The 12,213-nt window shown below is 33.8% G+C and overlaps 1 protein-coding gene across 1 annotated transcript in view; it reads right to left on the minus strand.

Moving 5' to 3' along the window:
• Positions 1–238: 238 nt before the first annotated feature.
• SYCP1 (synaptonemal complex protein 1) overlaps positions 239–12,213 on the minus strand; it is a 72,239-nt gene continuing 60,264 nt past the window's right edge. The window contains exons 25-31 of the mRNA XM_063297378.1: positions 11,622–11,714; positions 11,166–11,240; positions 10,221–10,247; positions 9,129–9,275; positions 6,032–6,172; positions 1,324–1,410; positions 239–1,241 (exon numbers count right to left, since the gene is read on the minus strand). Of these exons, the coding sequence (XP_063153448.1) occupies positions 1,098–1,241; positions 1,324–1,410; positions 6,032–6,172; positions 9,129–9,275; positions 10,221–10,247; positions 11,166–11,240; positions 11,622–11,714 (714 nt within the window). The 3' untranslated portion in view covers positions 239–1,097. The remainder of the gene's footprint in view (positions 1,242–1,323; positions 1,411–6,031; positions 6,173–9,128; positions 9,276–10,220; positions 10,248–11,165; positions 11,241–11,621; positions 11,715–12,213) is intronic.

Consider the following 12,213-nt stretch of genomic DNA (forward strand, 5'->3'; position numbering starts at 1 on the left):
AAGAATTTAGTTTAATCTCAGCATGATATGGTATGAAGATAATGAGTTTCAAAATTATCTTATCCTTTAACATGATCTGGACAATTTAGATTGAATTTTTTTCTTGAAGACTCAGATCTCTTCCCAACTTATGAAATATTTCAGTAACACTAGGAAGGTTATAAAGGACTGTTTTTGGATGTGGCTAAGAGAAACATTTGGATCTTTGTGCTAATTAAGAATATGACTTAACTCAGTGTGAGAAAATAAAATATTTTTATTACCACAAAGTATTTCCAATAACAGTTAATAATTTTCTGCTTCCCAGACAGAAAAGCTATTCAGTTTGAGCTTGTTTCATGGTAGTATTTGCTTAGGAAAATAACGTAACTTTTCATTCTTTAAACTGTATTTTCACTAATGTTAATAATGGCAACATTCTTATTTGCTTACATTAACTTACATCTGTAAAATATATGGGAAGACTGACAAAGGCTTAAGTGAAGAAATATTTGCTTTTCTACTGAGGCAGTATAGGCTATTACTTCCACTTACTATTGATTGTTCTTACTTACTCACAGGTCAAAACCTGTAAGGGATGGTTAAGATGTATATCCTTCAAACACAATTATATCTGCAAGAAATGGATTGCTCTTTAAGCACTAAGATAAGCTTTTAACAAAGGAGTTCAACATATAAGGTATATTCAAAAGAATTGGAATACATTACTGTAAAAATGAATGTTATTGAAACAAAATGTAGAAAATAAGCACATGTGCGAAGTGGAACTGCTTTGCAGAGCTATATTGACTCTGGTCACTGGAACATTTCATTCCAACTCAGGCAATGAGATGGGCTTCACTGTAAATATCAGTGGAAGTATCTTATGTGCATGAATATACAGAAGAGCATATAGAAGCAGCAGTGGCCTCTTCAACATGGCTAGGCCATGCTGCACCTGATAGGTACTGGGATCTACTTTGCAAAACAGCTTCAAAGGGCATGTCAATCTATGTGCCCATTGAGACTTCACACAATGCTAACAGAAAAGTAAAGTTGAATTTAAATATGGTAGTTAACTAAACAATTTCTACTTCTAAAAAGAAGAAAGATTTAGTTTAAGTAAATAGCTTTCCAGCTTCTTTCATTTTTTTTCTTCTGTCCAATTTGGAGATTGCAGTCCATCCTGCCTCTCGCATCTTTCTTATAGTGGCAAGTTTCATTGAAGATCCTGGAGTTTTCAGAACAGAAGGAGCTTGAATCTATAGATAAGATGCTTGAATTAGTATTTGGTAAGAAGCCATTTTGAAGTCTATTTTGGCTTCCAGAAAATTACTAGCATACCTGTTCTGGTGTCATGACACATAGACGAGAAGATTCTGAATAGTCTTTATTCAGTTTTTTAAACTTTTCTTGCTCTGTTACAATACTCTTGAAAAAAAAAGTAATTGTTAAAAGCAAATATTGGCATCTTCAGAATCTTTTTTTTAATGTTTCTTTATATTAGATCCTGGAAAAACTAAATTATATCTAATTTAATGTGTTGTATTAGCCACTGAAATGTACTATTCTATCTCAGCTCACAGAGGAGGTGATCTAAATTCATAGTAGGAAAGGAGGTCTACTCTTGGCATCTCCACCATAGTAATCTCTACTATTTCCATAGCATTATAGGAGGAGGCTGTGTTAGTCTATGGTGGGAAAAATGAGACTCCTAATTTTTTTGCTTCCGCAGCAATAATGTAGGGCTACTACATATAGGAGACAAAAATGTGGACAGCAGCAAAGGAATACAGAAAATTGTAACTCTTTGCTACAACTGACTGACTGATTTTCTGCAGTCCAGATAATATCTTTAGAGATTATATGACAAAGGCTCATCTTACATAGTTTAACGTAAAATACATATTACAATGAATAAGTCCTCAAACTCTCTCATCAAAAGTAATCTAATCATATGCCAATGTTCCTGGAATATATCATTCAGGTAGTTGGTGAACATAACAGTAAAATGAAGTTCTGTAAACAATATTCCATTCTGTATAATCACTTAATAAAACTAATTAGGCATGGCATTTATAAATGAGAATGAATAAATACCATTAAAATCAATAGTAACAAATATGTAGGTTTTAGAACCTTTTGGAGGAAAACACTGAATCCTTACAGATGGTCTGGAAGGAACTCCAGATAAATTAATTTGAAATTATTTCCATACTGGTACATATACCATATAATTAACTGGAATCCTACAGCAATGAAGAATAAAAAGTATGCACAGTTGACCATCCTTCTTTTATTACATAAATGTGGATTTCATTACAGTTAATTCAATGATCTTAAATGCCCATCCTTAGACATTGGAATAATAATTTCCAAGTGAAGAATCCAGTGCATCCTATAAATAACAGATCTGTAAGAAGCATATTTGTGCCCTGCAACCACTGCAAGGCCTTTCCTGGACTTCTGGGTTTGCGTGGACATTAAAGAAGACACTTGCTTCATGTAGTCCTAATAAATTACCATTTGTCTGCTTGTCTGAATACTTTCTAGATAACCAAAGGAAAACTTTCAAAAAGATACATAAAAATGTAAGTAAAAAGTTGTATGTGGAAGATACATTTTTCTGTGGGCTAAATTTATTTTATAATCTGGAAAAGTTATTTCCAAATTTTTGGAGTTTTTGTTAGTTACTCTCTCCACCAAGCCCTGCTGGAGGGATTCCAAGCAGGGCCGCAACTAGGGTCTATGTCACCCGGGGCAAACATGGATTCTGCACCCATTTTGGCAGCCCCCAACGCTCATTTTGGTGGCCCCCCACATGGTGCCCAGGGCACATGCCCCGCTTGCCCCCCCCCTGTTGCGGCCCTGATTCCAAGGAAACATGTATCTAGCCAGCCACCTATGGAGAAAAGAACACTGAACTACATAGACAATAATGATGGTTATAGTGTACTGTATGTCTAGAAGTAATCGAATGTTTAGTATCAAGTCAGCTCTAATTTATAAAATATCAAAAATTATTTCATAGCTTACACAATTTTTATTCTTAATCAGTTTCTGCCAAGTTTTGTAAATTGCAACATAAAAGAAGGCAACTTTGCATGTTACTGAGGCATTATAATCCATCAATAGCATTTGCGATCAACATACTCTAGTAATCTTGACAGTATCAGGGAGATCAAAATAATACACAAATTTCTGTATAGCATGCAACTGAAAAAGGGCAGATTCAGGTCTGACCTTAAAATAACCATACTTTTGCCTTTACTTTCATCATGTCTGCATCACAACATAAAGTTGTTTTAGGAACTTATCTTCACACCTGAATCTCTGAGCTTAAAAAATTAGCAATTAGGGACCTAAAATATCTGTGCCAAACCTTTCCTTGAAATAGCTTAAAGGCAGCTGGGATATAATTACCACATGTAGATCTCAAGAATCAAAGGTTGACAGTTGCAGTTCTCTGGGCATGTTGGAAAAAATATATTGTATGTGCTTTCTTACCACCAGAAAAATGAAATGGCATTCCCAGATACTTAGAGCATATTATCTCCATAATTAGGTGCCCATCTGTTCACCAGATACATGCTTTAGGTTTTCTGGCAAAAATCATAATTTTAGTCTTATGTCATTAATATCCAACTTCTTTTTATAGAACCATGCATGAAAGGACTTTCAGGGTTCTTCATTTAGCAGGTGTTCTGAAAGAAATGGCTACATCATCCATGTATAATATGGTATTTATTTCTCCTCTACCTAAGCAGCACTTTTTCCAACAGATTTTCAATCATAGCCTTCAATATTTCTTTGACTTGACTTGCAATAGTTTGCCACTTTCTTTTATTTTAAGAGGGAACTCAGTATCACCTTTATGTCTACTGGCTCACTTTTTTTCTTTGGAGAAGTTTCTATTACACATGCTTGCTGTCCATCTACTGTAGCTACTAATTAAGAGCTAAATATCCTTTTAATTCCCTTACTAACCTGACTTATATTATTGTGTCTTCTGTTTTTATTGAATGGGGGCCTTGATCTATTTTCTCATTGGGCTTTAGTTAAGTATTTTAATTTGCCACATTTTTTTAAATTTATTGGGATTAAAGTTTTAAACGATGCATTGGAAATGGCAGCTGCTGTTAATGTGCCCTTTACTACTTCCAATATACAAGATTTATTTTGGTTCAGGTAAGAACAGGTTCATAAAGGTTGGATCAGAGATTTTTTCCCCATCGCATCTTATGATGCTTTTTGTCTCCTCCAGTCTGGCTGTCCCTCCCTTATTTGTTCTAGGGATTCATGCTTAGTTAGATCTGACCTTGAATCTGATTGAACATAGCAGCTTATCTTCTATTGGAAAGGAATGTAATTGGTGCTCTTTTCCAATCACCACTGTTTCCCTTTGCCTCAAATAGAGTACTGCCTTTTAGCAGAGGGAGAATATCAACATCTTTAAAAACCTGTACAGGAATAATTTGAAACTTCTTCCCCTTGCCAGCTCCCCCCCCCAAAAATCTCCACCTTTCTTGCAAGAAGAAATGAGCATCTAAATGTTATTCTACTTGTTTTATATCTAGGATAGATTAGGAGCCACTAAGTGTCCGTTAGGTCACTTTGGTAATTCTATCATCAAAGAAGCAGGGTGAAAAGAGTTATATCTGTCCCCATGCATCTCATTTGCAGTAATCTGTATCATAGTTTTGTTTGGTTGAAGAAAGTTTCTACTTTCAAAAGTTTGTACTCTCAGCCCAGGTCATGGTAATGTAATAATTGTCTCATAAGGACTTGTTTTTCCAATCTTTGTCATCTCTATATTGTCAAGCCACTTTCCTTGAGAAGTTCTGTGTTGCTTATTTATATAGTATATCAATACTTCTCTTTCGTGATTCCCCCTTCTAATCCTACTGCACCCCTTAAAGAGAAGCTTGATCTCATCTATCATGATATTAACTGCCAGTAGGTAGTTCTAAACTGAGTTTTAAACAGTTTTGGCCACTAAGTACAAGTCAACATCAACATCAACATCAGTGCAAGAGATTTCAATTATCTCATATCTACACACTCTCCCCATCTTCCAATTGCATCCCATTAAGAGATATAAGTTCTTCATTCTCCCAGAATAACACTGCAGAATTGTAAAGAGAGATATTAAGAATTGAAATTTTATTTATTTATATTCCACTTTGTTTTTTATAAATAACTCAAAGCAGCAAACATACCTAATACTCCTTCCTTCTCCTATTTTCCCCACAACAACCCTGTGAGGTGAGTTGGGCTGAGAGAGAGTGACTAGCCCACGGTCACCCAGCCAGCTTTCATGCCTAAGAAGGGACTAGAACTCTCAGTCTCCTGGTTTCTAGACCAAATGGAACTCGTCATGTTGCACTGTAGCAAGTCTTTTACTTTAAGTTGTTTTGCATCCTTAGCATTATTCTGCAATCCAAGCTCTTTCTACATAATATCCTTGCTTTGATCTTACATTTCTTCGTGTTCTTGTTGGTCATATTTCCCTATTTTTTTGCCAATGCACCACCCCCTTCTCAAACAATGTAACAGGCTTTGCAAAAAAATAAAGTGAACCCATCTATTGGAAAAACCCAACAAACCAGAAGCAAAGGACCTGCCATGGAATCTTTGAAGCAAAGTGCTATTTCTCCTATGGTTTTTCTTACTATGTTGGCGGTATTTCACTATCTAATAGTTAACAGGCAAAGTGAGAGACAACAAAAGATTATCTTGTCCAGACACCATCTTCCTGTTCCCCTCATATTTTTAAATTTCACAAGGCACACCACCTACACCTGTAACCTTACAATTTTTCAACATTCTCACATCATTTATAACTTCCTTTTCATTAATTTTTTATCAAGGCTTGATGAATGTGTTGCTCTTGCTCTAAAAATATGAATTACAAAATCAAGAATAACTGCAACAGTTGAAGCCATTTAAATTACATTAAATATTAATATTTAACATTAATAAAATTATATTTTTAGTACATGCTTCCAGCCACTTCAATTTAAAAAAAAAAGAATAATTTTCAAATTAATACCAGGAGGTCAGGGTTGTCAGAGCTGTCTGACCGAGTATCCAATTCCAAAATAACTTTTCTTTTTTTTTTCCTTCCTTCTGAAAGTAAATTAGTGCTTTCTCTTAGCAGTTTAGATTTTGGTGGTGTTTTCACAGTATATGTCTAGGTAAAATAAAATATTAAAAAACACGTTATTATGGCTTTTGAACAGTTAAACATTCTTAAATCCTTTTAAGCAGTATAATGTTAAATGTCTAACAATGCAATTCCTTATGATTTATGAGGGAAAGCAACCATTAATACAATATGCTGGGTAAAGTGATTCAATTAGATAAGAGCATATTCACTTTTTTGTTTGTTTGTTCATGCACAGAGGATTTCAGCCCAGGGGGAGGGTATGGAACATCTTGATGAATCAAATATTCCCAGTGTGACCACTCCCCCTGGAAAAAAAAAAACACCCTCAAATATGTACATTAGAGGAATAATGAGTCCTTTAAACCTTTTCAGGAATGCCTCGTATTATACTACATTATACTATACAGTATTACATTACATTATATTATTTTTATATACCTGTAATCAAAAGACTTACTCCTGGTGTTTTATAATATAGAATAAATACATAAAAGAAAATACTTAAAACAATAAAACAAGCCCAAGTAAGCCCTATCTCATTTAACAATTAAAAAAAATCTATAGACAACACTGCTGAGACTTTACATAGGATCAGTGGGGTATACTCTCCCTATCCAGAGCCCAGGAATGGGGGATGGTGGGAATAGTGATCCAAACATTTAGAGAGGCAAAGGTTTCTACCCTTATATTATAGATCTCTTATGACTGGTGTCTAGTTTATCACTAGTAAATCTCTATTTGATTACTTTGCAGCCAACTTATCTCATATGCATTAAAGTGTAGGAACAAGTTATTCACTAGTATTAATGGATCAATACTAATAAAGTGCTAGAGATACTTCTCATGTATAATGTCAGATATGAGAGCATACAGATGTTGAAAATAGCTTGTTGTTCTGGCCGTATATTCTACTGTAAGGTGCAATTACTTTGCTTCATTACTTAAACTGTTACTGGAAAAGACGGGGCCTCTTCCATTTCTAATTCTCCTAGTTTTTTCAATAATTTCTTCAGTCTTCTTTCTTACAAGTGAAAATAATTAACAAATGAATAAGGTAATAAATTACAAGGTAACCTTTGACTGGGAGCTGCCTTAGGCAAATGACTAGAATATGGTGGTCTGAAAGTACCATTACAGAGTAAAAAACATGATTGAATTTTGTCTCACATTCCAGTCAGAAAAGAAAGAAAACCCAACATTCTTATTCATATATCCCACTTTCTAAATAGTAAGTTTTACAGAAAACAAAAATCTGACATATTATAAAAGAAAGTTTGTTAAGGATCTGGAATCCCTTGAAAATCCAACTATGTCACCACTAGCATCACCATCAAACACTTTTTATTTTAAGGATAATTCTAGTAAGAAAGATGTGATCACATATACCAATATCATATACTTGGACTCAGATAGACAAAAGACACAAGAATTGCGTAATGAAGGTAAGGATCTACCATGGTTAATGTATTTGCAAGCAACTGGAAAAATAAAAAGCAATATCAGAGAAGAAGGGGCAATCTTGAGAAAGATGACAGAATTTGAAACACTTATAAAGAACCAAGATAATTTATTAGGACTTATTTATGCCTTTATACCTGAAATACAATATAAAAACTTGCATGATAAAATTAATGTAAATTTTTAAAGAAGTAGTAACGGTGGAACAATGGGAAGAACTATGGAAAAAATCAATAAAATTTACACCAAGCCACAATCTGAGAGAAAATCGGTATAAAATGTTCAACAGAGTATATACAGTAACTCTGGCAATAACTGCCAAGATAGACAAGTCATACAGCAATAAATATTGGAAATTCCATAACAAAGAAGCAACTTTTTACCATATGTGGTTACTCATGCAAAAGGACTCTAAAGTGTTGGAAAGAAATACACCAAAGGATCCAGAAAATTCTGAAAAAAAATTTAATGGCAATCACAAATATTTTTATTAGACATGATCCCAGAAAGCACAAATGAAAAAGCACCACAACTTATTAAGATATATGCTGACAGTGAAAAGAATCAATCTAGCACAACATTGCAAAAGAGAAACTTTGACGACAATACAAGATTTGGAATTCCAAAATCAGAGAATATGCCGCAATGGAAAGATTGACTGTATATATTCATAACAGAATTCTAACCACATTTAAGCAGAAATGGCTTCCTTATATACAACATATAACACAGCAAGGCAAGTTAAGACACTTAGAATATAGTTTTTGAAGAAAAACTGTTTGAACATAATTAAAACAATCTAAAAAGTCATAATTGTAGAAGTTTAAAGCATAATATAAAAATACTTAGGTAGCAATTAGCAGTCATAGAAAAAAAGAAAAGAAAGAAAAAAGGGGGGGCTGCTTGAATGCTTTTTCTTATAAACACAGTTTTCTTATGTTTAATTTAATTTTTAATTTTTATTCATTTTTCTTAATCACTATATTAAATCTCATTTTTTGAATTCACACTTCAACCCACACCTCATTATAATGCTTATGCAACAGCAATAATAATATTACTTTTTTTTAAAAAAAGATCAATAATAACATAGATGAGTTAGAAATTATATGCATGTAATTAAATGCAGGTATTCTATCCCCCCTTTCTTTCTTTGTTTTGTTTTCCTGTTGCTTTTTTTTTTTTTTTTGTCCCTTTGAGTCTGTGTCCCTGCAGTTTTCTTGGCAACATTTTCGGAAGTGGTTTGTCATTGCCTCTTTCCTAAGGCTAAGAGTCACTGGCCCAAAGTCACCCAGTTGGCTTTGTGCCTAAGGACTAGAATTCACAGTCTCCTGGTTTCTTGCCTGGTGCCTTAACTACTACACCAAACTGGCTCTGATTAATAAAAATAAAAATTATTTTTAGAACATCTTTTTTCTCTAAAAATTAAATGGTTAATAATTGAAAACCAGCTTCTCAATAATCATCTTAGTAAAACTTAAACAAATAAAAGGGAAATAAGAGAATTTGTTAAGAAACAAACCTTGGCAGGTGTCCACAAAGATTTCTCTGTATATTCTGTGTTTTCATTAACAGGTATAAAATGTTGACATATGTTCTTTTGGGAATTAACTGACAGAGAGTCTGAACTAGTACCTTTAAGAATTTCTACAAGTGGTGCTTGTATTTTCTAAAATTAAATATAGCAAATAGAACAGAATGAAAAGAAGCTTCTAACTTGAATTAACCTAACTTGTAAAATGAAATTAAATCAAATGTTATTTCAAACCATAAGAAATTCTGACAAAGAAAAGTAACCACTCACTTTATGCTTTTTATTCTTTTCAGCCCAACAGAATGTTGGAAAGAAATTACCTTAAGGGACTCTGGACTCTACCTGTGTCTGAAAACTGAACAAAATTGGACCAAAATAGGAGGCAGGGGCAAAACTGAAGTAAGAAAGATAGAGTTCAAAAATGAATTTGATCAGGTTGGAGCCTGTGGAGAAAAAAAATCCGCAGAATATCCCTACAGGAAACGAGTTGGAAAATGACTTGGATTATTGCTGACTGTCCCATTCTAAGCTGTTCCCTCACCCCTCCTAGTCAAACAACCCACAGTAGGGTATACACAGCCTGCTTTCTGCTTCCCAACACATTCATACTCAGAATCATACACAGGCACAACACAAGTAGAAACACAGTCACATACAGAAACACATTATTCTATTACATGTAAGAAAATACAGATGCCTCCTGTGACCACTGGTAAAGGTGTTGGAAAGTGAACCAGAAGCTATGTTCTGCATGCTTTTTCTGCCTTGTTTATCCTTTCCAAACTAGAGGAATACTGGAAAGAAATTATGTAAGGATGGTGTTTGGGACTCTGTCCGCCAGCAAAATAATACTTTGGAAACTGAATGGAGCAAGACTAAATTTGGTTTGGGGGGGAAGAAGTCAACAAAGCAAGATTAAGGTTCAAAAATGAACCAGACCAGATAGGGGCCTGATGAGAAAAAAAAATCCTTAATGCAACCCTCTAAGCCCTCCTCCCTCCTGGCCACATGACCTTGAGCAAAACTATTATGAAGGAGTTGGAAAGAATTCTAGAGCCATGATTTGCATGCTTTCCTTACCTTGTTTGCTTCTCTGGCTATGTTTTCCTGAAGGTAAAATTTAAAAAAATCAAGTAAAAGAAGGCTTTTTTATAAAATGTAACATGATTTTTGATTAAGAAGTCATTCAACTTCAGAAGGGACCGTTAACACCACCTACTATATCTTCTCAGTCTGAAAGTTTTGCAAATGAAAATTGATAAATAGGCCTCATTTGACTTTCTAACTCAGTTGACTGAGTACACTGGTAACCATCAACATACCTAACTGTCTAAATTTATCAAAACTAAGCCAGTACAGAATTGGCCTGCCTTGACTCAATCTTTGTCCCAATTTATTGACCATATTGTACAATTCATTTAAGCTGGTTGCTAAATGCTGTCCACTTCAGATTTTTCCCAAGTTGATAATGCCTTTAATCAGGGTATTATTCAACTTCATATTTAAAATATATTCTAAGAAGCAGAAAAATTCTTCATGATTGACTAATGGGGCAAACTGCTGTACAAATTCAGCTTCTACTATAATTCCAAAAAGGTTTCTCCTCATATGAATTCATCAAAGAGGCTACATGTATCTAAAATATAGTAGTGTTATTCCATAAAACAGTGCTGAATACAGTGTGCTTTATAATAGATTTAATAATGTTTGATAATACATTTAGTAATGATGTTAAAAAGTATTGTTTTATTTTTATTAAAAGTAATAAAAGGTGCTTACTTTTTTTTAACCTTTCCCTTCAAGTCTATAACAAGCATGTTAATTAACTTGTAATTAAAAATTAGATAAGGGTTTATTTAGGTAGATAAATTTTCTTTTTCCAGACACATTACTACTGGATGACATCCATTTCATTCTATCATAATAAATTAGTTTTGATATTTTAGTGCCTGGTCACATGGAAGAACTTTAAGAATTCATTATCTGAACAGAAGTATATCTTTACTGTAAGTGCAGACGACATACCTTCTCATTAATTACTCTCTTAAGCTGCTCCTGAAGAGAGAAAACTTCACTTTTCTTACAAGAAAATTCAAGTTCCTGAGAATAACAATTACTGACAGTTAAAGTTGGGATAGATCCTATGAAATACTTCTCAGTTTTTTAAAATAATAAAGAGTAAATTTGGCAGAAGAAGAGGAACTATTAAAACAATAAAGACAGAAAGATGAACTCAAATCCTGGTGATTACATGCACACCTCCATGTAGTTTTCACAGCAAAAATACAGAAGTGATTTGTTCTTGTCTTTAGCCAGGATACTTTTTAAACCTTCCAGTCTTGCTCTGGGATTTTCTAGTATTCTTTCACACAAGTACTAACTAGTATAGTATGGTCATGCAAATACTTCAGAAAAAAAACTGGAAAGTTAAAGCACCTGCATCTAACATCAGTCTGAAAATATCTTACAAGATATTCTTACCAAAGATTCTATTGCTGATGATAGTTCCTGCTGTTTTGACTTATAATATTCTAATTCTGTATCTTTTTCATCCACTGTTTTATCATATTCGTGCTGTACAGAAGAGATATTTTTAATTAAAAATAGTATCACATTCCATATTGATTATATGCCATCAAGTCATCATGGACTCTTAGAGACCACATAGATTTTCTCCATTACGATGTGTCCCTAACCTTTTCAGATATCATTAAGAACTAAACTAAAGATTATATGGCATTTGCATTCATTATTAAGGGATTGGAAAGTGGGTGCATATTATCTCAATTAGGTACTTCATGTCATGGAGGAAACACACTTTATCTTGACCAGCAACTTTTACTGCGAAGATAACATATACCACTTTTGTTCTTCAATGAGAAGTATTGAACTGAAGTCAATCTGCCTCAAGCAGACGCCTCTTTTCAAGAAAAAGTAGCTTCTGTTAATGTGCTGCACATGTACATAAGACCCTTTTGTGGAGCAAAGTGAAGTAACAAGGCCATTCTGCTGCTCTCTTCATCCTGAACAGTGGTCTTTTCATAAGGGCACTTCTATTAACCACTTTGATCAA

The sequence above is a fragment of the Candoia aspera genome, chromosome 3, assembly GCF_035149785.1.
Source record: "Candoia aspera isolate rCanAsp1 chromosome 3, rCanAsp1.hap2, whole genome shotgun sequence".
Lineage (NCBI taxonomy): Eukaryota > Metazoa > Chordata > Lepidosauria > Squamata > Boidae > Candoia > Candoia aspera.